Here is a 27,541-nt window from a genome sequence, read left to right on the forward strand (position 1 = left end):
CAGTATCACTTGATTTAAATTAAAAACAAAAACAAAAAACAAAACAAACTTCCAGATATTCCCAGAGGCTTATAAATCAAGTGCAGATCACAGGACAGCAGGGCTCCCCGTGACTGCACAGATCACTCCCCAGGAAGCTTCAGTGCCTGACGTTAAGTGCCTGGTAGACTGGCATTTTAAGGCTGCATGAAGGAAATCAAGGAATGCAACAAACCAAGAAGCCTGACTCTTACGGACAGCCTGTACCCTACCACTATCCCCACCCCCACCCCCAGCTCCTTTGGCATCTTAATAAAGTCAGCTGCCTAGTTGTTCTAAATCAGTTTGCCTCCCACAAGGTGGCTAGAGTCATGGGGTGTAGATCAGCATTGGCTCAGGGGAGACGGAAAGATTGAGACCATGTGTCCATTTTCTATGGTTCACCAAGTTCCGAAGCTCCTCCTCTCTGCCCTCTGAACTCCCGTAGCTCCTCCTCTCTGCCTTCTGAACTTCCGTAGCTCCTCCTCTCTGCCCTGTGAAGTTCCGTAGCTCCTCCTCTCTGCCATGTGGCCTGTTGGTATCATCTCCAGCAGCCACTGTGATCTAGAAAAGCATCTTCATCCTGCCACCATCCACCCTTTTCCCCCTAGAATAGTCAATGCCACTCCATTACTTTTTGGTCAGGTGAGAATTCTTCTGCTCTCTCCCCCGACAAACGTCCCACCCCACAACGTCTTTCTGTCCTGTGGACTTGGCACAAGCTGGTCCATTCAACCAGACTGCATTTCTCACTGTTTCCCTTATACTCTGGCTTGGGCCATCTCTCCTATTTCTTTCTTCCTAGATACCAAGATGTACATGTTTTTGACTCTAGATACACAAGCAAACTTCTACCACCAATCTTGTATGGCAAAGTTCCCCCTATTGCACCCCATCTCTCTCAGATTTTTAGAGACAGGATTTTTCTGTGTAGCCCTGGCTGTCCTGAAGCTCATTCTTTAGACCAAGGTGGCCTCATTCTGATAGTCACGTCTTCGTCTTCGAAGCGCTTTAACTAAAGGTGTACGCTACCACACCCAGTCTTCTCCCTTCTCCTTAATGTTGTGGATTATACACACCATGAGGAAGAGTGCGTACACGTGTCTGCAGGCCGAATCATTCTATCCTTAGTCCCACGCAGGGACTGGAGCATAGAAGTGGGGTTCTGGTGGATATTCATTTATACTTTTATCATAATTCCCTTGGGTTATTTATGGCTCTCCATACACATCACCAATTAATTCAGGAGCTGTTTGACATCTCCAGGTGCTCTGGACAGTACTTGCTCCAGCGTTTATGTTCAGGGAGTATTAGCTATTAACAGATAATGGGTATCTGACATACTCACTCCCTAACATAGAAGTCTAAACGGGTAATTCAGAGGGAAATTATATTAGGCAGTGTGTACGTGGGGTCATTACTTGTCTGCAGATTAGCAAGGGAGATAAAAACAAAACTAGACAACTTGCTGAGTGTCCTCTGCCCCAGAACAAGCAATCAATGGTGATATTAACATCTCCCTCACTGTGTAGCTCACTTACGGAAGTATAAACACTTACGGAAGTATAAACACTTACGGAAGTATAAACACTTACGGAAGTATAAACACTTACGGAAGTATAAACACATGTTTGTTTGTTTTCTTTGTTGTTTTGATCTGCTTATTTGTTTGCTTGGTTTGGTTTTGGGGGCAGGGTTTCTCTGTGCAGCCCTGGCTGTCTTGGAATGCACTCTGTAGATGAGGCTAGCCTTGAATTCAGACATCTGCCTGCCTCTGCCTTCTGAGTGCCAAGATTAAACCACTATGCTGGGAAAGTTTAATTTAATTAAATTATTTAAAATATGTGTATGAGTGTGTGTCTGTCTGCATGTATGTCTGTGCATGCACCTTTTGCATGACTAAGGCCTCTAGAGGCCAGAAGAGGGTATCCCCTAGAACTGGAGGTACAGGTAGTTATGTGCTGCCTTGTGCGTCTTGAGAATTGAACCTGGGTCCGTGTCAGCTCCTGCCTTCAGGTTTCTGCTTTGTTTGAGCTTCTGTCCTGACTTCATTCCATGGTGAACGAGGCTAGTTTTATATTAGCTGGCGGATATTAATCCTTGAGCCATCTCTTCAGCTCCTGACATCAGGTCTTTGTAGAAGACGGTGAAGACCAGTGTACCCTAGCGTGAGGCTAATAAGCACATTGGGCACATAGAAAGGTGCACAGTCCCACGTGTTACGCCTTAACTGAGAGAATCCGCTAGGGAAGGTAATGATTCTCCACCAGTCTTTCCTGTAGTGCGGGCTTGTTCCCATCCTACGCCATTCTTAAGGTAGACATCTAGCGATTACAATTCCTAATGGGGTCATCAAGAATATTTTTTTCCAGGGCTGTACACTACTGACTCCCAGAGTAACCCTTATGGTGGTTTTCTTCCTGTTCACAGCTGGTACTGGAAATAACATGGCAATAATAAATTAACTTTAATTAATAATGAATAATGCTTTCTTATAGAAATAACACTTTCTTTTAAAATATCTTTTGCAGACAAAAAGCCCCAAGCTGTCCCACAGTCCTCAACCTCCCAATTTGGGGGATCCGGTTGAGCATTTATCAGAGACATCTGGTGACTCTTTGGAAGCCATGTCTGAGGGAGACGTACCAAGTCCTTTTGCCAGAGGCAGTCGAACTCGGGCAAGCCTTCCAGTGGTGAGATCGACCAATCAAACAAAGGAAAGATCCCTGGGTAAGCTTCAAAAGGCTGTTTCACATGCCTCTGTACTATGTGTACATGTTTTTATGCTTCTGAGCCCTTGGGCTCAGATATCAGTTTGACCTTACTCTGCAAGTGCTGATCCTAGAAGTCTTCGCTGGTTCAATATTGGTTTAGTTTTCCATCACTGACAATTACCCCAGATATTGTTGCATAAGGCAGAAAAATTTATTTTGGTTCACTGTTTTAAAGATTTCAGTCCATGTTTGGCTGACTCATTTGCTTTGCTTTTGGGCCTGGGAAGGCAGTAATTATGGAGGAACAAAATGAATCACCTCACAGCAGGAAGGATGCCTCCATTCCCCAATCTGTTGCTTTATTCCTGTGGGGAGAACAGACATCATGGTGGAGTTTGTTGTGGTAGGACAAAGCAATGGTTAGGATGCAGACAGGGAAAGGAAGGGCCAAGAGTCCTTGATCCATTGATCTTTCTCTCATGTGGCTCCACTGGTCCAGGGTGCCATCACCGCCTAGGATCGGTGCAGACTGGTAGACAAGCCTTTTACCTATAGGCCTTTGTGAGGACTTTGAGATCCAACGAAAAAGAATGTCAAGTTGTGCAGGCTAGTTTTATCAACCTGGCCCACGCTAGTGTCACTGGAGAGGAGGGAGTCTCAGCTGAGAAAATGCCTCCATAAAATCAAGTCAGCGGGGCATTCTCTTAGTTATGGAAGCAAGAGGACTCACCCCATTATGGGTGGTGCCATCCCTGAGCTGGTGGTTCTGGGTTCTATAAGGAAACAGGAAGCAGGCTGATCCTATCGGGCAAGCCAGGAAGCAGCACCCTTCTCTGGCCTCTGCATCAGCTCCTGCCTCCAGGTTCCTGCCCTGTGAGTTCCTGTCCTGACATCATTCCATGATGAGCAGTGATGTGGAAGTGCAAGCCGAATAAACCCTGTCTGCCCCAACCTGCTTTGGTCATGGTGTTTCATCACAGCAATAGTAACCGTGATTAACTTGTCTTAATTAACCCTTGCCAAAGTCCAGACTGTTTCTGGGGCTGGGCTCACTCTGAATTGTCTGGGATTTTCAACTTTAGCCATTATATTGGTAGTGCTTTCCAGTTTCCAGGACAAGGGAATAACCGAGGGATGAACCAGAGGGGAGCCTATCCCACTGGCCACACTTCAGTCCCAGAAGGCACAATGGTTGTTGAGTGAACTCTGAGAGGTGGCTTCTCTTAGCCTCTCTGGACTTGTCATGCTCCTCTCCCCTCCTGGTTTGAGAACATAAACGAGGGGCTTCTCAGGTGTGGGGCACAGCTTTCATCTAACCAGATTTACCAAGAGGTGTAATCTCTCTTTTTGCCTTTACCTCAGCTATTCATGCCCTGAATTACAAGGTCACTTCTTATCTTCTGTTGCCCTTCTCACTCCCTTAACATAATGTGCAGGTTATAGGGTATAGATCTCCTTGCTCTCTGTGCTGGTGTTTTGTGTTCTGACCCCCCAACATTTTAAGAGTTTCACTTAATATTTGTGTTTGCAGACAGGTGGAGCTGGGGGAAGAGGGGTCAGGTAAAGGATCAATGCAGAAGGCAACTGAATTCTGCCACATAAAACCTAGCAAACTGTTGTTGGAAGAATAAGGAGAAGATGGGTGTGAGTCGACGCCTTGATTTCCTTTCCTCATTGCAGAGAGTAACCAGAGGAGAGTTCGGAAGCCATTCTGGCTGTTCAGACAAACCCTAGGCCAAACAAAACAGTGCTTATGCTCTTTGTGTGGCTTTGGATAGTACCCCAGCTACCTTAAAAGACACATCGTTGCTTATGTTATCAATGCTGTTAATATTTTTAAAATTTTACCCAGTTATGTTTATTGTTATTTTTTACTACTGTTTCTGTTGTCCGTGTGTATATGTGTGTGAAGGATATATGGGTGAGTGCGGGTGCCCATGGGCCATGGCATGCAGGAGGAGGTCAGAAAATAACCTTTCTACCTTGTCTTAGAAGGCAGAGTCTTGTTTGTGCAGGGCTGAGTATTGCTGGGTTGAGTATTCCAGGCTAGGAATACTCTGGGCAAGCTCTCATCTCACTGTAAGAGTGCTAGGATCAGGGTAGGAGAGATGGCTCAGTGGTTAAGAGCACCAGCTGTTCTTCGGTAGGTTCTGAGTTCAATTCCCAGTAACTACATGGTGGCTCACAACCATCTGTAGTGGGATCCGATGCCCTTCTCCGGTGTGTCTGCAGATAGCTACAGTGTACTCATTAAATAAAGAAGTCTTTTAAAAAATCTTTAAAAAGTTTCTTTAAAAAATTATTTTAAAGCAAAAAAGAGTGCTGAGATTATGGACACCTGCCACCACATGGGGTTTATGTGAGTTGTGAGAATTGAACCCGGGCTATCAGGCTTGCCTGGCAGGTACTTTTTTCAGCCTGCAGAGCCATCTCTCTAGCCCTTCATTTGCTTTTTAACTGGACACGTACACAAGGTTCAGTATGGAGTATGCTAATATTAATGGCGTATGTATGCATGTAAAAGGTACATTATAATCAAGTAAGAACACCTAGAGTTTTAATTATTCATCTCGAATTAAATCTATTTTTTTTAAGTTTTTTTTTAGAAATATTTATGTGGATGAGTACACTATCCCTGTCTTCAGACACACCAGAAGAGGGCATTGGATTCCATTACAGATGCTTGTGAGCCACCATGTGGTTGCTGGGATTTGAACTCAGGACCTGTGGAAGGGCAGCCAGTGCTCTTAACCACTGAGCCATCTCTCCAGCCCCACTTGGAATCATTTTTAACACTGAATTTCAAACTGGGTGTGATCATGCACATCAGAAATCCCAGTACTTGTGAGGCTAACTCGGGAAGATTTTGAGTGTGAGGTGAGGATGGGTTACAGAGTGAATTTGAGACCAGCGTAGACTGTGTTAGACTTGGCTGCCTTAGAACTAACTAGCTCTACAGATCAGGCTGGCCTTGAACTCACAAAGATCCACTTGCCTCTGCCTCCTGAGTGCTGGGTTTAAAGGCATATGCTCTTAATTTTATATACTTGCTGTTAAGGTAAGGGTCCTTGTTTTGCAGATAAGAAAGGAAGGCCAGGGGGGATACTCTGTGTGTGTGTGTGTGTGTGTGTGTGTGTGTGTGTGTGTGTGTGTGTGTGTGTGTTTCTGTGGCCTGGCAGTTAAATCATAGAATAGGGAAGTATGAACCCTAGACCTCATTAGCTGCATTTTACAGTGATGTCTCTGGGACCCCAGTGGCTTGGGAGCAGACTGCTCAGGGCAGTGTGAAGGCAGAGGGAGCCTTCCTATTTCCTCAGACTGCAGCTTCCACCTGGATTAAGGAGCATTGTGCTTTCCTAGCCAGTCAGCCCTGAGGCAGGAGCCAGCTTGGGAGTGGAATTTCTCCTTTGTGCTTTGCAGGAAATGGTGTGTGTGTGTGTGTGTGTGTGTGTGTGTGTGTGTGTGTGTGTGTGTGTGGTGGGGTGTCAGGTCTCTGTGAAGATTGCCCCTGCTTTGCCAAATAAAGTAAAGATAAGAACCTCCCGTGTGCCTTCCCCCATCCCTGGGAACTTGAGCCTGCAGGATAATGGATCCTTTGTCTTCAGGGGAGGAATTTCCTCTGGCTGTCACTACAGCTGGCCTTGCAGGTGGATACCTGCCCAGCTGGGGAACCCCTCCTCCAGTAGAGAGAGTATAGGGTACAGAGCACTGACAGCCTTGCCCCAGGGATTACTGAGGGGACACTTCTGTCTGCCTGTGCTTCTGTAAACTTCTCACCCTCTATCTGAAGCCAGTCTCTCTACAACGCACGTATAAGCGCATAGTCACAGCAAGTCAAAGATTTTTTCAAGGGGTTCGATTTTGTTTCCTCCATAAGGGGCATTTAACTTGAGAATTTTCCAACTTCTGGAAAGAAACAAAGGGACAAAATTTGTCAAAATGAAGGTACCTGTGACCTCAGAAAATAAGGACGGCTTTGGACCAGCAATATTAACGCTGCCCTCGACTGCCTCCTTGTGATGAGTTTGGGAATTTCCTCTGGGAAGCACCTGGTGCCTAGGGTGCAATTGACTGTGGTTGATGAGCGACTGGAATGAAGGGGAACTGTGAGTCACCAGGAGCCTGCAAACACAATCTCCTTTCCAAGGTCCTTACTCAGCCTTGCCTTGATTAAGGAAATCCCCTTGTGTCTGGTCTTATTTAACACAAAGACACACAGAAGAACAGTCCCCAGAGTCCCAGGAAGCAGTGTAACTCCTGGTGTCACAGAGGACTAGAAGTGTAGCTGTAATACCCACCCCTTCTGCACCTCCCCGGCCTTAGAGGCATGGCCCTATAAGGGTATCTCTTTGTTTTCATTTCTGTCAGAACTGAGAATTTTAACAAATCCTCTAAACATGTTATCCCTCTAGATCAGCAGTTCTCAACCTGTGGGTAGCACCCACAGGAAAACACATATTTCTGAAGGTCCTGGGAGCTGAGACACCACTTGGTGGCAACAGTGACAGTTATGAAGTATGAGTGAAAATAATTTATGGTATGGGGTCACCACAACACGAGGCACTGTATTAAAGAGTTGCAGCATTAGGAAGGTTGAGGACCTTCAGATTTATCAGCTTGTCCATTACCTTGCTCTTTATTTATAAATTCGATCATCATCGTAGACCACCCCTTCCCCTCTTAATAAAAAACTTTAGGCCGGGAACGGTGGCCCAACTGGCAGCCCTGCCCTGGTGTGTGGTTACCGCAGATAGCACCTCGCTGGCCCGAGAGCTCATTGGTGTTCTGCATGCTTTATGGGTAAATAATATCCCATCATCCAGATGTGCCAGTTTATCCATTTACCCTCTGTGGTGGTTTGAATACGCCTGGCCCAGGAAGTGGCACAATTGGGAGGTGTGGCCTTGTTGAAGTAGGTGTGTCACTGTGGGCATTGGCTTTAAGGCCCTGCTCCTATCTGCCTGGGAGCCGATTTTCCCCTAGCTATCTTCAGACCAAGAGGTGAGGTGAAGCTCTCAGCTTCTCCAGCCCCACTTCTGCCTGGATGCTGCCATGCTCCCACCTTGATGATAACGGACTAAAACCTCTAAACCTGTAAGCCAGCCCCAATTAAATGTTGTCTTTCATAAGAGTTGCCTTGGTCGTGGTGTCTGTTCACAGCAGTAAAACCCAAACTAAGACACCCTCCAATAGACATCTTGGTTGATTGCAAGTTTGGATAGGTCTGCATAAAGCTGCCGAGAGCATCTGTATGGAGGTTTCTTTGAGTAAATTCCAGGTAGCAGGGTTATAGATCATAGAAGGAGGTTTTTAAATTCTGCTTCATTGTGGATCTCTTTAAGGGGATCCTTTCAGGATAACTCTTCCAGGGTTTATTCTTATGTCTGGGCGTACACACACACACACACACACACACACACACACCTGAGCGCAGATGCCTGCAGAGGCCAGAAGAGTGTGTCAGGTCCCTGGGGCTGAAGCTGTAGGTCATTGTGAGTCACCAAGTGAGGTTACTGGGAACCACACTCAGGCCCTCGACAAGAGCAGGATGCTCTCCTAAATGATGCACCATCTCTTTCACTCCCACAGTGGGTTTTTGAATTAACTTTGCGTTTCAGAAACATTAGATCGAGGTATTGTTTGTTGGTTGCTGGGGTATTTGCAGAGACCTTGACCTCCACACTAGAGGCTGCTGTGCCCATAACTCTGTGATGTAGCACTGCCTCCTCAGATGTCACCCAGGGAGGTGAGATGCTATTGCTGCCAGCCCCTGGCCACAGACCCTGGAATGGGACCAGGTCCTGGTTACCTTTTTGTAGCTGTGACAGAACATTGTGACCAAAAGAAACTCGTGCAAGGAAGAGTTTATTTTGGCTCGTGGTTCCAGAGGGAGAACCCATAATGCCAGAGAGATATGGCGGTGGTAGGTGGCCCGAGCAGGAAACTGGAGAGATTCCATCTCAGCAACACACAGGAGCAGAGGGTAAACCGGAAACTCAGTGAGACTATAAACTTTCAGAGGCCACCCCACTAAAAGATCCATAGCCTTCCCCAAACAGCTGCAGACCACATACTGGGGACCCGGTGTTCACATACAGGAAACCCTGGCGGGTTGAGAATGGCAGAGACTTTTATGCAAATGTCAACAAGCTGAGTAGGGAAACCTGTTCCAGCTTACGCGTCTACACTGAGCACAATTTGTCTTTGTAGTCCTTCTCAGGCTGTGTTATGGGGAGGCTCGGCACCCTGATGGTGGACAGACCTCAAACTCCCACTCTCCCGGGAGAAGAGGAAGCCTTTTCTCATTTGCCTGGAGATAAACCTGTTGGTTTATAATTATTCTCTGTGAATAATCTGCTGCTTCTGTGCATTTCTACAGTGGGAGGGATGGTGAGGGGCTAAGCATGGTGTGTTCTCCATGGGACTCTCAGCCGCGTATTGGAGAGGATTTAAAAGCAGTAGGGCATATGTAAATGCATGTATGTATATTTAGTATATACATGTATGTTCACACAGCCATAGATATATAGCCGTTCTCTGGATTTGCTGGTTCTGAATCCTCTGATATAACCAGCCTCAGACCAGGATTATCACAGGGCTGTGGATACAGCTCAGCAGTACAGTGCTTGTCCAGCATGTCCAAGACCCTGGGTCCAACCCCAGCCCTAAAATAAAACATAAGTTGGACCTATGCCACGTGTGCACACACTTGCTTTTCCTTGTCACCGTTCCCAAAACCTACGATACTTGCTTAAGTAGGTTTTCGGTTGTGCTAGGTGTTTGTGCCAGTCTAGAGGTGTTTGAGAGTCGATGGATGTGTATGCACTATGTGCGGATACTATCAGTTTCCATTCAAGGGACCTGAGCACCTCCATCACTGTGGCGTCTCATGAGATCTTGGCTCTAGTCCACTGTGAATGCTGAGGGACCGCTCCTGACCTGAAAGATATGAACTTCAAATTTGGGAGAGACAGTCCCAGTCGGATGACAGCCAAACAAGGCTACCTGATGCCGAAGGTTGGCAAAGCAGCAGTGACAAGGAGGAAATGTACCCACCTGCGCGTCACAGCCTGGTTCCAATGACCTCAGCTTATCCATCTTCCCTTCCTCCAGGTGCTCCAGGCATCTGAGGAAACACTCGCTGAAGTTCTCCGCAGAACTCCGTGCCATTTCCCCTTCACCCCCTTTCCAGTGAAAATAGAAAGGATTAAAAGAAAGCTAGTCCCCTCCCCCAAATGTGAAAACCACTGTCCAGTGGAGTTTGGTTTTGGGAATAATTTCCATGAAAAATCACTTCACTGATATTAGGTCTGTAGTCTTAATGATGGAGTGGTGTCCTTTTAATCATGGTGCCTGTCTGGAATGCAGCCGTAAGTGGGGTTGGTGTCTGGCTGCTCCTTAGTTGGCCTTCGGGGAAAGAGTAGCCACAAGATGTTCCCACCCCTCTGCGTGCCCTCAGGAATTCGAAAATGAGACTCGGAGAAAACAAGAACAGCAGCAGCAGCTTCCCTCGGGTGCAGTCGGATTTTGGAAGGTTGACCTTACTCCAGAAGGACAGCTTTAGAGAGCAGCTCTGGAGAAGCCCAGAGAAGGTCCTACACATCTGTAAACAGAGACTGAAAAAGCAAAAAGAATTTCAAACAATGTAGAAGGGTTTAGGCCAGATGAAGGACCAAATTCATCAAGTGGGGTGGATTGCTGAGTTTGTGGCTGTTCTACTTCAAATCATTGACTTTGATGATGATTGCTCCCTGTGGTAATTTAAAGAAAAGAGGCCCGGGGAGCCAGAGCCTGCTTCCCAGTGCAGGGCTGGGTAGGAAGGGAGAGCTGAGGGTTGAGAAAACACCCGACTCCAAAGGTCAGAGCCACCAGTGTGGTTGGTGACTGAAAGGACTCAGAGTGTGTGTGTGTGTGTGTGTGTGTGTGTGTGTGTGTGTGTGTGTGTGTGTGTGTGTTCACTACTGTGTATACCACACCACTGTGAAGCCTTCAAGTTTCAGGGGGTCTCCTCTGCCTCCCCCATCTCCTCGTGAAAACGGTGGAATTACTGCCCGCAGCCTTCACATAGGTCTGGGCGATTTGAATTCAGATGCCCATACTTGTTTGGCAAGGGGTTTGCCCATTGAGCCATCACCCGGAGCCTGATACCCAAAGCATTTTTGACATTTGCTTTCCCAAGTGCTGTCAGGGATTGCAATGCAGTGTCATTTTGGGCTGGAGCAATGGCTTGGTGTTAAGAGCACATATTATACACCTCCCACCCCATTCAGAAGACTGGGTTCAGTTCCCAGCATGGACGGGCACCCGTGTTTCCTACGTGCATAGCCTCATGCACTGACTTAAAAATAATAAAAGTATGAAAGAATTGTAACGTTATCAAAACAGAAGATTTAAAAAGAATGCTTTGTAGCAGATGGATAGGTTTGGTTATAATATCCTTGATCATTTTAGGGCACTGTTAATGCAAGTGCTGGAGTGTTTCCTAGAGCATCAGGTTCAGTGACCCGGCCTGAGAGGCTTGAAGGTGGCTATGGGGAGGGTGTGAGTTGCACACTCTTATCTTCTCTGTATGTGCCTACTAGATTGCCGAGGCTAGACATGCGCTGTCCCAGTGCACTGAGCATGCGCGGGTCTGAGTGGTGGGTGGCACAGCAGTGGAGCACGGTCTCGGGTTTCTTTAGTCTCCCCTACTGTTGAGCCCATCCATCACTAGGCTGGTGTGTGTACAGTTCGGGTACTAGGTGCTCCTTTTGGTAGCACTGACGATCTGGTGTGGCCAGGTCCTGGGACACTGCAGGCAGCTCCTGATATTACTGGGAAGACCTTAGGGTCACACCTGAAGAGGATAGCAGGAAGCTCCTGCTTTGGCAGTAGCTTCTTCGCAGTTCTACGGTAAAAATCCAATTTACTGTTTCTATAAGCCATTTAATAAGTCTGTACTGGCCTTAACTAGCAACCGACTCAGTTGTTTGCACTTGCATGCTGACTGACTTTTCTCTATTTACATATTGTGCGGCCACAGTAGCTTTGATACAGGAAATGTGAAAGGACTGCTAGGTACAGTCTGCCTCCATCTAGAGGCCGGTCAGTGAACTGCAAGTGGGACGACTTCATCAAAAACCTCCCTTAACAGTTCAGGGATCTATGCCAAAGAGAAGGCAGAAAGACTGAAAGAGGCAGAGATGGTGGGTGACTCCACGAAACCACATCTTCCAGACACAGCAGAGCTGATGAACGTATGAACTCAGACACCGTAGCAGGACACAAAGACTGTGTGAGTGCAATTCAGACAAAATCCCAGCACAGAGGAGGGGAAGACGCAAAGTGTATTTGTAATTGATACCATGCTGGAGGAGGAAAAACTGGCTCTCTCCAGTGTCTCCAATGGCGTGCTGCTGAGTGAATCAACCACACTCCAGGGCGGGCGGGCCCCATGCCCGGGAGCTGTTGGTCAGCACAAATGGTCTTCGGTTTTCCCTGCACTTTTTGATTTGTTTGTTTGAATTTTTAATTTGTGTGTGTGTGTGTGTGGGGGGGGAGAGAGAGAGAGAGAGAGAGAGAGAGAGAGAGAGAGAGAGAGAGAGAGAGAGAGAGAGAGAGAGAACATGAAGTTGGCTGAATAGACAGGTTAGTAGAGTTGGGGGAGAGGAAAGAATATGACCAAACTATGTTCTATGAAAAAAAATAAACAAAAAGGAAAAAGTGTTGGCTTTTAGTTTTCTTACATTTGATAAAATAAGTGTCCTGGGAGGTTTTCTGTTTTGTTTTGTTTTAATAAACCAAGTCAACGTTTAAATAAAATGTGGATTAGGGGCTGGTAGTGAACCTCCAATAGGACTATTTCAGAACTTTCATGCACAATGATTCAAGTTCACCCCTGCCTGTGTCTTGTGAATTAGTATGTTCACATACGAGGGGAATGAAACGTGGGAGACTTCTACAAATAGACTCATTGCACCCAACTCAACTCTAGGAAAGAAGTGCTTACAAGAGACAGTGCAGCCGCACAATGCAACTGTTCCTATACCAGTACAGTAGGCAGGCATGGTGGCGTACGCCATTGACCCCAGCACTTGGGAGGTACGGAGGAAGGATCTCTATAAATTCAAGGCAATGCTAGTCTACTCTTTGAGTTCCAGGCCAGGCAGAGCTACACAGCGAGGCCTTGCCTCAAAGAAAATACACTTAGATGTTAGAAATCTTATGCTGGTAAAACTCTTGGATTGAAACTCTAGAGCTGATTTTTCGAATCTCAAAGTAGTTATTACGTTCTATGCCTTTTGTAGTTTGACTGTGAAATATCACACACATACACTTCTAGGTTTGAACATGTGATCCTCGGCTGTTGATGCTGATTGGGAAGTTTGGGGGATTTTTGGAAGATGTAGCCTGGTAGAAGAAAAGGATCCCTGAGAGCAGGGCTGAGACTTCATAGGCCTGCCCCACCCCTTCACTCTCTGCCTCCTTGGTGTGATTCAGTAAGACTCTGCCTCCTGGGTATGACTAGCCAGACTTCTGCCTCTGCTGGCAGGCTTTTCCCACAGCAATGGACTGCATCTTTCTTTTCACCCTTTGTCAGGGTGTCTTAGCACAGCAACACTAAAGAAACCAAGACCTTTGCCAAGGTCTTCTATGATAGCGTTGTAGGCAGGCAACGCTAGGAAATGCATTGACTTGGAAGACAGTTCTGGTTGATGCGAGCCTTCCTTTAGAATGTCGGTGACTCACAGATGAGGCCCAGGGTAGCCACAAGCATTGAGCAGGCTCCCGAGGAAGATGCAGGTCCTCTGGGCCTTTGCACCCAGGATGTCAGTAAGCCTGGGTTCTAGGTCACCATTTAATAACATTTACCTAAAACATTTCAGGGTTGAAGATGGAGGCATGAGATTGAAATAAATGAAAGGCAGCAGACATTTCACAGCTCCATAGAGGGGGAAATTAGTTTTCCCTGAGATCAGTATGAAATATGCCTTTCTCTGTATCACAGCCAGGAAGTCCCGTTCTAACCCAGGTCCCCTGTCATGTTTTGGAGTTTTATCTTGTTTGTTTGTTTTTGTTTTGTTTTGTTTTGGTTTTTTGTTTGTTTGTTTTGTTTTATGGATGTGAGAAAATATTCACTTAAAAGAGAATTCCTAAGTTTCCAAGACAACATGGAAGCCAGCAGGGCAAAATTTTTTTTATGTTATTTATACTTCTAGAACCAAAATAAATTTTACTTGACTTAATCAAAAACAATAAAATTCTAAGAACTATTGAAATAATTATTTCTACAAGTAGCAATTGAATGTAATATGTGTGCCAGGAAATTAAGGTAAGGATAATTGCTGTAACTTTAAACAGGATGAAAAGGCAGACAAAAGGAGAAATCTGAGTTAAGTTATTTTAATCGAAGTGAGTTAAGTGGATTTTATTATTTCAGAAAAGATCTCCACCAGCTCATTAGGATGAAAACCTTTTCAGTTATAATGATAAAAACAATAATCTTAACATCCCTTTACACAGTAGTTGTATTTCAATGATTTCCTTGCAAGGACTTTTTACTGCAAGGTCTTTTACGTTAAAAGTTGAAAATCCAATGGCATGATATTATATCACACTGTCCAAGGCTATATCATAGGATCTGCGTTTCTGTGGATCTTATTTGATACAGGAAAGGAATAGTGCCTCGAATGGTTGGTGCTGGGCTATCAGGATGAATGTCTGTATCAAGGTTGGAGAAGAGTATGTGGGAGACACGCCCCTTTGGGATGGCAAAAGAAAGTGAAAAACAGGATCTCTCCTGTAGTAACAAAAATCCCAATTTTTTTTTTGGGGGGGGGGTTAAGGCAGGGTCTCATCTATCTCTGGTTGACCTTGAACTCACTAGGTAATGAAGAATAAACTTAACTCCATATCCTGAGGTTATAGGTGTATCCCACCATACATTTTGACTGTATTTTTGGGGGAATGGGGTTATTTTTTTTTTACATGTATATAGGTGTTTCTCCTGCATGTATGTGCCTATGTGAGTGCAGTACCATAGAAGGCCAGAGAGGGCGTTGGGTCTAATGGGACGGGAGTTACACAGAGTTGCAAACCACCGTGTAAGTGCTGGGAACTGAAACCAGATCCCCTGGAAAACCAGCCAGTGCTCTTGACCACTGAGCCATCTCTACAGCCCCGTGACTATGTTCTAGCAATACCGGTGACCAGCCTCCGTTCTCCTCCTTGGTGGCATTAGAAGTATCTGGTTTAAGATGTATTAAAGTGTGGTGGTGCGTGCCTTTAATCCCAGTGCTCTGCCTGAGGTCACCTGTCAGCCTGCATCAAGGAGGATCTGTGTGGGTGACACAGAGAGGCTTGTGCCCCACCATTGTTTCTAGTATTGCACAGAATAAATGGCCTTTAATCTAGTGTGAAAATTTGAGTGGAGGCAGAGGCAGGCAGGTCTCTGTGAGTCCAAGGCCAGCCTGGACTACAGAGAGGGTTCCAGAACAGCCAGGGCTACACAGAGAAACCCCGTGTCTCCAAAAAGAAAAAAAAAAAAAAAGCAATAAAATGTGTTATATTGGCAGCTGCTTTGCAGTGGCCTTTTAGAATAAGAGGTAACATTGTTGAACTCCTGGAAGAGGGGAAGTCAGTTCTTTGGTTCCTTCCCCAGAGCAGTTCTGGAGAATTCCACTCACCATTTGTTATCTTTGTGAATTCGAGATTAATAATACCTACTTGTTTTCCTTAAGGAGTTAATTTAGTTAGTCGTTGCCAATTTCACACACATACTGGTTATATACATAATGCAATCTGGTTACTCTACCCTCCCACCACCGTACTGGCCCCTGGCCTGAGTGTATGATCATAGGATCAGGACTATACATTGGGCCCTGGTGTCATCAACAGCGCATGCGTTTTTCCTTTAATGAACAGTCCCTTGTCAAACTAATTTGTTTTCTAAAAGCTGGCTTCCAAATGGGACCTTTATGTTCTTCTAACTCCGTAAGAGTTTCCACATGGATTTTCACACTAGCTTAAAGACTGTTTATTCTGTGCAATGCTAGAATTAGTGCTGGGGCACAAGCCTGTGTTTTGTCACGGACCAGTGCAGATCCTCCCTGATGGTCTCATCCCGGCAGTGGTGTGCAGCAGGCTGCCAGGTGACATCAGGAAACAGCTTTTTGGCGGATTCTCCTATTTCAGGTGGTGTGCTAAGAACGCAGGAAGGCACACGTTCTCCATGGCTGGCTACAGGGCCCATGTGTGTCTCCTTAGGCAAAGGAAGTGGTGAAGGCCGCTGGTCTACTTTCCATTCAGATTTCTCCAGCGAGCATCGTGATGTAGAACAGAGATGAAGTAGGCCTTGGGTCTGGAGCCAAGGCCCTGTCCAGAGACTTTAGAGGGTGAGATTTCTGTCTAGCATAGCTGCTTTCTGAATACAACAGCAGGTGGGGCCCATCACACGCACGACACTTTCACTCTCTTGAGACTCTTAGGAGCTGTTACAGGTGGAGTTAGATGCTTGCTTTCTTAAATCTATCCCCCAGAACTCCAAACTTCCAAACTTGTTTTTGGAGCCAAGATCTAAGTTAGGATGAGGTCATAAAGATGGGTCCTATACCAACGTGACGGGCATCCTCGTAAAAAGAGCAAAATGATGAAGCGGTCCTGTTTTCTAGCTGTCTCCAATCCAAGGAAAAGGGGACCAGAGCTCAGGAGAAACCTGCCCTGACCACACGTTGGTCTTGAATTTTTTATTTCTGCAGTTCAAGCCCCCAGTTTGCCATACTGAGCAAAAGAGAACAAGGTTCAGGGTAGCCTCTCCTCCCTGCCTTCTCTCCTCAACAGCCCACAGAGCTACCATAAACAAAGTACATCCTCCTTCCAGACACTAAGGTTATGTTTGTCAAGCGTCCCCTTTGTTTCCAAGCCTGCTTCTTCTATGCCTGTGCAGTGCTTCAGCCTTGGCAGTTTAGTACAGTCCAGAGAAAAACTGAAGCCTCAGTTAGCGACAGACTCTTCCGTCCCCACTCTTCTTCTAACAGTTCCCCGGCTCCATTTTCAAGTTCAACAAACGAGCATTGGTGTCCACATGACTCAGCCGTGTACCACCAGGGCAAGCTCCTGTTTTCATCCCGTCAGGGTTTGAGCTCTCAATAGTTTGAAAATTACGTTCCCTACAACGTCTTCGTTTTTCAGACCTTACGGAGGTGTTAATTGGCTTTAAGCCATCCCTAGCTAAACGTCTTCCAGTAATGTAAAGTAATAGTAAAAATACGTTTTTCCTGTGTCCCTCCCACTTTATACCGGCTCTCAACCCCACCCCCAACCCCCCAATTTGTGTCTTTTATATTAAGAGTCTGCCTGCTTTCTGGCACCGTGAAAGGTGCCATTGTGAGTTATTTAAAAAATATATATGAAATCTGGTTCTTGTATTTAAAGAATTTGGCATAACTGAAGACACATGTAAGGACTGACTTTAAAATATACACACAGCAAAGACTTCACAGATGAAGTTCCGCTTCGACTCAGTCATACGGGCCTCCCTGCTGCTCCAGCCCTCAGCCCCGTGGCAACCTGTCCCTGAGGCTCTGCTGAGTCTTCCCTTAACAGCCGACCTTTCACTTTTGTCAGACCTCCGGTCCTCAGACCCTACCTTTACCCCTTCCCTACCGAACCCCACTTTAAGTATCGTACTCAGGGCAGCCCACTCTGGGGTCAGGCTCAAAGAACTCACTCCCAACTTCAGCAGGCATCTTGTAAAAACAGATTTTTGACCTGGCCTCCTGAAGTTCTTTTCCTTCCATTCCTCCTTCCCTTCCCTTCCCTTCCCTTCCCCTCCCCTCCCCTCCCCTCCCTTCCCTTCCCTTCCCTTCCCTTTCCCTTCCCTTTTCCTTTCCCTTTCCCTTTCCCTTTCTCTCTCTCTCCTTCCCTCCCTCCCCCCTCTCTCTCTTTCTCCTTCCGTCCTTCCTTCCTTCCTTTAATCCTTCCTTCCTTCTTATAGATAGTCTTGCTGCTGCCTCAGATGGCCTTAACTCACAACCCTCCCACTTCAGCGTCCCTGTCATGCTGTCAAGGCTGTGCCACAGAACCTGGTTCTCCTTAGCTTCGGGTCAGGGTTCGATTGAGATTCGAGTATTTATTGTTTGGTCTAGGGTTCCAGAACAGCTCTAAGGCACTAGTGTGCCCTCGTTTAAACAAACAAGCAAGCAACTAAAACCTGTTATCTCAGCCCATGTTAGTCTCGTTGGTCCCTGTTCAAGATGAGGAATTGTCATTCTACTCAGACTCCTGTGGAAGAGTGCAGAGGCCAGGCTCGGACCTGTTCTTCACCAGTGGTAACTCTGCACACATGACGGGAGGCAGCCCTTCTAGGGTAGAGGGCTCTGTACCCTGCTAAGAGTTTGGGAGGTATCCTGCTGGGCTTGTTTCTCCATCTCTTCTGGGCCTATTTTTGATCCCTGCTTGACCTCCGAACCATCTTTTCGCCCCACCTTCAGCTCCCTGAGAGATGGACTTAGGAGTGCACTCGGCATCTACTGTACAAGTTCTCTGGACCCCAGCTGTCTGAGTTTCTCACATGATAACGTTTGATCGCTGGCTTCCACACATATCACAAAACCATACCTGACTATAAACACACACACATGACACACATCGCCAGTCCCGGTGATGTGCATGTACTCCTCAAAGGTAGGTACAGGAAATCATACAGGAAGGAATTCACACTACTTATGTGGCACTCGGGGGCTCGATCAGGGAGCAACCATCAGAAAAGAGCCGTAACCTTCTGATTTTCTGGAACTTACGTTTGATCAAGCCAGGGGTGTATAAAATAGGTATGGAGGTGTAATTCTGTGAAAGCCACACAAGGAAAAGGTTACAGAGAAAGGGACAGAGAGAGGTAGGGAAAGTAGCATCTGAAACATGACCTAGACCACACGAAGATGCAAGTCACAGAGCTCCAGAGAGAAAGTTTCCAGGTAGAGGGAGGTCAGCGCAGGGCCTGAGCACGCCTGGAGCACTCAAGAAACAGCGGGAGGATCGTTGGCATACGGAGCAGAGAAGGACGCAGCAGGAGAGATGGTGGAATGGATGTCAGACATCAAGGACCGATTGCACTGGCCACCAGGGGGTGAGGGGATGCTCACAAGTAGTGAGCCAAGGCCGCCCTTCAGGCGTCAAAGCTGCTCTGGCCACTAGGTTTAGAATAGACTAAAGAGCCTAGACACAGATTGGGGGAGCAGGGAGTCGTAGAATCATCTAGAACCATGTTTCTCAACCTTCCTAATGCTGAGACCCTGCATTACAATTCCTCACTCCCATAAAGTTATTTTGTTGCTCCTTCATAGCTGTAATCTCGATACCTTTATGAATGGTAATGTTAATATTCAATATGTAGAATATCTGATATGTGACCTCAAGGAGGTCACGACCCACAGGTTGAGAACCTTTGGTCTTAGAGAAATCAGGGTGTTAGCTGTAGAAATGGGGGGAATAGTTTATGAATGTTTTGATATTTATTCCTGCAATGAGAGATGTTGTGCTGGAACATAGCATATGTATAAAAGCTCTAACCTAGAACATGCGTGCAGATGGGACTCCAGTGGCTGACATGTGCTTACCGGTGTCTCTGTTGGCAACACGGAAAACTAGGATGGCAGCCCAGGTGTCCCATCTCCACTGCCCGTTTCTCTCTCTATATGTATATGTCTCTAGATATAAATATAGATGATGCACATAGATACAGATAGATATAGGGGTGTGTGTGTGTGTGTGTGTGTGTGTGTGTGTGTGTGTGTGTGTGTTGATGTTGCATACATGCCTGTATGAGAGTGTCAGATCCCTGAGACAGGAGTTACAGATAGTTGTGAGCTGCCATGTGGGTGCTGGGAATTGAATCTGGGTTCTCTGGAAGAGCAGCTAATGCTCTTAACCACTGAGCCATCTCTCCAGCCCAGCTCATCTCTTAGTTTTATGCAATATTATTACTGTGTGTCTACGTATGTGTAGGGGGCATGTGTATGCCGTGGCATTTAGAGGACAACTGTCGATTGCTTCTTCTACCTTCTTGTGGGTTCCGAGGATTGAACTCTGGTTGTCATGCTCACAGGGCACACACCTTTACATGCTGAAGCCATTGGGCCAGCATAAGCTCCACTTTTAGTGACTGTGGGCACAGCATAAAGGAGAAAGAAGTAAATTCTGGTTTGGATGACTTAGAGAGTTTTAATGGAAAGTACCAGCATGTCTGGGTCTTTCAGGGGTCTCTAGCATCCAACAGTTTGAAGGGAGTTCAGTGTTTTTTGAGAATGGTAGCCATACTAAAAAGCTGCCATAAATAATATGAGAACAATCACCTGTGGGTCACAAAATGCTCCAAAGCTGAGCTGGAGACACATCAGGACTGGTCTGTCCCCCGGAGGTACTCAACCTAGTGCTCTGTCATTCTCCCTGTGGTTACAGATTGTCTCCCTACTCCCCAACAGAGACTACGTAGTGGAAGGGAAGCAGACCCTGTAATGAAAGTTAAGGATGGTTGGTCCAAGCTCCAGAATTTGCCTGGTTTGTGATTTTAAGTACCTTCCTCTATCTCTGAGCTTCTCCTGTAAACACTTAAGTCATGAAATAGTCGTAAAGACCAGTCAAGACTTTATTGTAATGGTCTTAATCCAGGGCAGATACAGAGTTAGTTAGATGGTTACTTGGTCATCGAAGTCAAGCAGAAGAACTCAGTGCCCATTGTACTCTCCCTTCTACGCTAGGACATTATAACTCCATTGAGAAACTGTCTTTACATCAGAATGAATGGTTATCTGGGTCAGTTCCTGTTCAAGACTTACTCATTGTTAACTCCTTCTGCCTTCAGAGTTGAACAGGGTACCTTTCTGCCTTCAGAATCCATGCTTACTTGGTCATCGAAGTCAAGCAGAAGAACTCAGTGCCCATTGTACTCTCCCTTCTACGCTAGGACATTATAACTCCATTGAGAAACTGTCTTTACATCAGAATGAATGGTTATCTGGGTCAGTTCCTGTTCAAGACTTACTCATTGTTAACTCCTTCTGCCTTCAGAGTTGAACAGGGTACCTTTCTGCCTTCAGAATCCATGCTCTGCCACTGGCTTCCACACTGGTTTTGTTTACTGTTTCTAAAGCTGTTTTGTAATGATTCACATGATTTGTCAGTCTCTACTCTCATTGGCCGGACAGCTCTAAAATGTAGATATTCTTTCTGGAAATTTCTCTGTGAGGGCTTCTTGCTCCATCCGTGGTATTCTGTCTCTCATTGATTGTTAGACTCCATCTCTAAACTCTGATGTCTACTCCATGTTCTCTTGGTTTCTGGACATCCCTCACCTCATCTTTTAAATTCATCATCTTGAAAAGTATGACCCAGATACTGCAGCAAGGTGAGAGTTCATGCTAAGCTGAACATAGATGTTGCTTCAGAAAATACAGAATTAACTGTCAGGTTTTTGTTATTGTTATTGTTGTTGTTTTGCAATGTCATTATACAAAAAGGTACCTTCGATTATTACAAACGTAGCAATACAAGATAACAGATAATAAGCAAAAGTTAAAACACATCAGGTTCGAAAGGAGGAAAGAAAAATCTCTAGCTTCTAGAAGTTAAAAAGAATGGCAAGGTGAAACCCACCATGGGACATCAGTATTTCAGAAATGAAGACCATTCTTCCTGGCCAGGACTCTCGTACTTACACAGCAATAAGAAAATGAAGCAATCATCTAGTAAAATGAGAAGAGAGTAATGGTGGACTATGGAGACATAGCCCAGGGAGACAGTAAAGAAGTTGGCCTTGAACCGGGACATTAAGACACAAAAAGAAAATTGTCTGAGAGGAATAAAATCTCTAGACACACTGTGCTCTGCATGGCTTTAGGGACTGACCCAACTGGGTAACTGGAGATGAAGACAGGACAGCCATTGTGGACAGACAGGTTGGGAACAGATGGGCTGTGCTCATTCTCTGGAGAGCTCTAACTGTACCCCAGAACCTCAGTGCATTTATGTCATACGTCTAAATGGAGGAGGCAGGTTTATTGTAGGCAGCTGAACAAGGGAGCTGCTTTAGCTGATTTCAATAGGAGGCCTCTGTAGGGAAGCAGTCATCCCACTGCAGTCGTCCCATAGGAGGAAACTGTGGTTGATAGTTTCTACATTGTTCACCACTTCATCTCCAGACCTGGGGAAGACCGGGCCATAGCTCCGAGCCTCACCACTGCACTCCCCAGCAGACTCTGGGGAAGGCTTTGCCACTTCTGTGTCTGAGGCACTGAGGTCCTGGATATGGCTCTGCCCATCTCAATAATCTGAGTCACTCAGGACATGATCTGCTCCCCACATGTATAGGAGATATGCAGAGGATGAAGCCTAGATTCACACGATCCACATTGTGAGGATTCTTTGGCCTTGTTAGTCAGGCTAAACCAGGTACTGCTGCAGGAACAACGTCTAAAGCTCGGTGGCACTTACCATAACTAGTATTTGTTTCTTGTTCAAGTTGCATGTACAGGGCATACTGGTTGGAGTTACTGCCTGTCATAGCCACTCAGAGTTCTGTGTTGATGACAGCTGCATCCCAATACACCAGCGACACAAAGTTAAGGAATCATAATAAAACTTGCCGAGACTTTAAACCTTCTGCAGGAGTGACACTTGTGTTTGATGAAGTTACAAGGCCACACATAACTGCAGAGATATAAGGCCCTGACATATTTGTGAACAACACCAGCGACAGCTACCCTAGCCTTACAAAGAAACATAAATATCATCGAGGTTATTTAACTGAAGAGAAAAATCTATTCGAAAAGACTATAAATCTAAGGATATCTCATAATCGGAGGAGAAAGAAAGAAAATGAAGGAACAACTCTAAGACAGGATAAAATAATTAAGACATTTATGGTTAGTAGGAATTCCAGATGGGGTTGGAAAAACTTGGAGATCAGTAGTGGAAGAGAATGCAAAAGGGGATTCTTTTAGAATTGAAGATAGAAAGGGATTCAAAGTCACAAGCAAGTATCCCAAAGGAGGAGGAGGAGGAAGAGGAAGAGGAAAAGGAGGAAGAGAAAGAGGAGGAGGAAGAAGAGGAGGAAGAGGAAGAGGAAAAGGAGGAGGAGGAGGAAGAGGAGGAAAAAAGTTCACTCTAGGCTCACTAAGGACAAACCTCAGAACATCAAAGATGAGAAACAAAGAGAAATTGTAGTCAGCCTCAAAGAAAGGATGGGAAGCCAGAAAGCCATGCATCAATGATCTCAGAACTCAGAGGAAACAACCACTACTATCAGGTAGTGTTTGGTTTGTTTGTTTGTTTGTTTTGAATGGGTAAGATGAGACGTTTCCAGGTAAACAAGACTGGAATGTTTACATCCACACATTGGAAGAGCTAGTAATGTGTGCTCCACTTGAAGTGATGAAAAATTAGCAAGCCGAACACATGATGCTTAAACCCAGTAACACAGTAAAACCAGATGGAGTTAGGTACGGAAGGCTGGTCCAATAGTAAATCAAATCATGTAACCCCCCATCTTAACAGGCAAACAAGGAAAACTGTGTGATTTTATGAATGGCCGTGTAAAAATACAATACTAGTTTATGACATTAAAAAAAAAAAGCGTGAATACAATCCACAGACCACATGAAGCTCAAGAAGAAGAATGACCAAAGTGTGGATGCTTCTCTCTTTCTTAAAAGGGGGGACAAAAATATTCATAGGAGGGGATATGGAGACAAAGTTTGGAGCAGAGACTGAAGGAATAGCCATTCAGAGCCTGATCCACATGTGACCCATATATATATACAGCCACAAAGACTAGATAAGACTGATGAAGCTAAGAAGTGCGTGCTGACAGGAACCGGATATAGATCTCTCCTGAGAGACACAACCAGAGCATGTCCAATACAGAGGCGAATGCCAGCAGCAAACCACTGAACTGAGAACAGGACCCCCGTTGGGGGAATGAGAGAAAGGATTGAAAGAGTTGAAGGGGCTTGCAACCCATAACCACAACAATGCCAACCAACCAGAGCTACCCAAAGAGTACACATGGACAGACCCATGGCTCCAGCTGCATATGTAGCAGAGGATGGACTTGTTGGGCACCAAAGGAAGGAGAAGCCCTTGGTCCTGCCAAGGTTGGACCCCAAGTGTTGGGGAATGTTGGGGGATGTGGGAAGGAGAGGTGGATAGGGAGGGGAACACCCTTATAGAAGAAAGGAAGGGGGATGGGATAGGGGAGCTTATGTCCAGGAAATCAGAAAAGGGAATAACATTTGAAATGTAAATAAAAAAAATATCCAATAAAAGAAAACACAAAGCTTGAGCATGTATTCAGGGCCTTGGTTTGATCTTCAGTATTGAAAACAGGCAAGGGAGCAAACAAACATTAACAACAAAAGCTCCCAGCACCATAGAAATAGAGGTGGGCCCTAGAAAGAGCATACCTAAGACCCCGCAGCCAACAGTTACATGCCATTTCTGTGAGGGGCACTCACCAAGTGTTTGGCCACACGCTCGTTACTCAGTGTAACTATGGACATGCTGGCCAGTGCAATGGACAGGATAAAGCAACCAAGGCATGAACCTTGGGGAGGAAGAAATAAAACTGTCTGGTTTCAGAAAACATTGCCTACCAGAAAAATCCCCAGGAATGTAAAAGAGCCAGAGCCCAACCAACCCCTCGACCCCGAGAAGTTTCAAGGAAGTTCACCAGAGTCCTTGGTCAGAAGAGCAGACCCAGAAGCAACTGCACCACTGTCCTGACAGCAGATGAATGGGAGGCCAAGTGGAAACCACTACTGTTGATACTCTCTCCAAGGAAAACAAAATGTGTAAGGACAAACACTTCGAAAGGCGTACAGGATCTGTAAGCTCAAAGTGGTGCTAGCGAAAGAAATCAAACCCAATAATTGACAAAGCATATTTTATTCATGAATCAGAAGACCCAAAAAAATAAAGCTGGCAGCTGTTCTTGAACATCAGCCTTACAGGCTTACAGCAGTTCCTATTAAAACCACAGCCAGGTTGTCTGTAAACATAAACAAGCCTGAGACTGTTGTCACAAAGAATGAAGAGAAAAGAGTCGTCCTACACGACTGTAAGGCTTTCTGCAGAGCTGCAGTGATCAGGCCTCGGTAGTGGTATTCGTGCAGGGACAGATGCAGGTATCTGTGAAACAAAGCAGAGAACCTGGCAACACACACACGCACACGCGCACACACACACACACACACACACACACACACACGCATACACACACATAAACGCAAATATACACACTCATGCATACCCCATACATGCACATTGACATCTATACATTTGAACAAATGCTAGTATGATAAAAGAACAGAAGATCACTAAAACCAACCAACATCACGTCCTGAGGCTGCGACTTCCTAGGCATTGGTTGATGTGTGGAAACCTACTGCCATCACTGTTCCTTTATTATTCTTCCAGGACATGGGTTTATCCTCCTCTCATTGATAAGTAGTAGAGGCGAAATAGGGTGAGTTATGTACAGATCAGAGACAAATGTGGTGAAGCAGGATGAGGTCAGGGAGGTCTGAGTTCCATGTTATTTAATCCTCATGGTGGAGTAGAGCCTCCTGGGTCTGTCGGGAAGGGAGGCGATCTCATCATTTACAGAATGCAATGGGATCTTTTGAAAACCACAGGTAAAGCCAACAACAGCCACATCTTCCCTTTGCATTTAAGGGACTTCACTGGCCACGGTGATATGAGCCCAGCCCCCAAACAAAGTTGTACACGTGTTCCTGTTAGCATAAGCACTAGACATTCATCAGGAAGCTGTGTGTCCAGGCACCCAGCCTTCAGCTGTCTGTTACCTGGAAAAGTGATGGACATCCACACACAATCTTAGTGTGTGCCGAATGAAGCTTTGAAATCACATTTAGAACATCTTACTCAGTGGGAAATGGTGGGCGGGGTGTGTGTGTGTGTGTGTTTGAAGATCAGAGAAAACCACCAATTTATTGATTTCCCATTTGTAAACATTTTTTTTCCATTTCTTCTGATGTTAAAAAGATCCTGGGGCCTGACTATGCCAAAATACATGTTTAGCTTCCTCACACATCTTTTAGCGTGGATTAAATCACTAAAACCATTGCCAACATTGGAAAGAGATAGCTCGTTGATTTCACCCGCAACACTGTGCAACCAAACCTCCTATTTCCACACTCGTAAAAGATGGCCAGCCTCAGCCATTGTGCCTATGATGACTATAGAAGGCGCACTAGAAAGTTTTATTAATTTTATTAATTTCATTTAAATTTTATTTATTCTGTTGTTTTCAGAAGTTAAAGTTCTAAGCCAAGTGTTTTGTTGAGTGAATGCCCACTTCTGGGTGTATCCAGATTTCAACAGTCAGGAAGCACCCAAGTGAGTCCAGATAGCATTAAACACGGAGAAGCTGTGCACGTAGAGCAACCGAGTGCTGCCAGGCCTCTGCGGCAGCCTGAAGAGGGAGCTTGTCCAGCTCCTACACAACAGTTTCATCTGCTCAAACAACAAAAGCACCTGTCGCCGGGCGGGCTCACAGCCTACTATAAAAACATCGGGAACGTTCTGATCCTGTCGCTGCCACTCGGGCTAAAAATTAGTCAAAGAGCCCGGGTAACTCTCATCCTCGCTAATCCTCAGTCTCCTGATCCATGAAATCCTGACGTAGGGAAGTCTGAGAAGGAATTTTGGCATGGTAGAAGTGACAGTGAGTCCCAGGGTCTCCCAGCAATATCTTATGGCTACATGATGAACACGATAAAATGACAGTAAATGTTCTTTGGTCATAATAAACCTGAAGAAAAGTATTGGCAAGGAAAGAGTCACCAAACCCGAGACAGGTGTTTTCATACTCTGACATACTCTTTTGTCAGTCTTTTCCAAAGAAGCACCTATGGGGTCTGACATGTGCCCAACAGGCCCCTGTGTTTGAGCACTTGGTCTCCAGCTGGTGGTATTCTTTGGGGGAACTTACAGAACCTTTGGGACTTGCAGCCTAGGTGATGGCTGTAGACCATGAAGAGCTGAATGTTGAGGGTTTAGACCTCACTTCCGCTTGCTGTCTATCTCTGTTTCCTGTGCAGCGGACCTATTCTGTCACCCCAAACCACTTCCTGTCCATCTCTCTGTTTCCTGTGTAGAACCACTCTGCCACTCCAAACCACTTCCTGTTTAGGTCTCTGTTTCCTGTGTTGAACTTTACTATCACTCAAAACCACTTCCCGTTAAGTTCTCTGTTTCCTGTGTGACCAGTCTTGTCATTCTAACCAGTACCAATGTCCTTCCTGTTGTGATTTCCCCACAACAAGAGACTGGGCTCTCTAAACCATGAGGCAAAGTAAACCTCTTAACTTTAGTTGCTTTCTGTCAAGTATTTTGTCACAACAATAAGAAACCTACCTAATGCAAGGACCGTCCTCCATACCTTACCTCAGGATTGATATGGTCATTGATGTTGGTTAGTCTTTCTTGTGAACTTGGCATAACCTACAAAGGAAGCCTCCACTGAAGCTTTATCTCTATCAGATTGGTCTGGGGCACACCTACAGGCATTATCTTTATTGCTAATCGATGTAAGCAAGCCCAGCTCACATGGCCATACCATCCCTGGGCAGGTTGTCCTTGGCTTTATAAGAGAACAAACCTGTAAGCATTATTCCTCCATGGTTCCTGCTTCAGCTCCTGCATGCCTTCCCTCAATGATGGATTGTGACCTGGAAGTGGAAGCCAAATTAATCCTCTCCTCCCCGGGTTGCCATTGGTCATGAGTTTATTACAGCCACAGGAAGCACACTAGA

General features: G+C 45.7%; 1 protein-coding gene and 1 long non-coding RNA gene across 34 annotated transcripts in view; one reads left to right on the plus strand and one right to left on the minus strand.

Moving 5' to 3' along the window:
- Positions 1 to 27,541, plus strand: part of Etl4 (enhancer trap locus 4) — an 817,363-nt gene that overhangs the window by 675,552 nt on the left and 114,270 nt on the right. For all 33 annotated transcript variants that reach the window (XM_087590293.1, XM_087590320.1, XM_087590317.1 and 30 more), the window contains 1 exon segment: positions 2,550 to 2,748. In XM_087590293.1, the coding sequence (XP_087446419.1) occupies positions 2,550 to 2,748 (199 nt within the window).
- On the minus strand, positions 20,019 to 24,671 carry LOC148000313 (uncharacterized). Its single transcript, XR_015641925.1, has 2 exons — positions 20,669 to 24,671; positions 20,019 to 20,463 (listed from the first exon to the last, which is right to left on the minus strand). It is a non-coding gene; the product is annotated as an uncharacterized LOC148000313 (long non-coding RNA).

Source organism: Rattus norvegicus, chromosome 17 (assembly GCF_021556685.1).
Source record: "Rattus norvegicus strain SHRSP/BbbUtx chromosome 17, alternate assembly SHRSP_T2T, whole genome shotgun sequence".
NCBI lineage: Eukaryota > Metazoa > Chordata > Mammalia > Rodentia > Muridae > Rattus > Rattus norvegicus.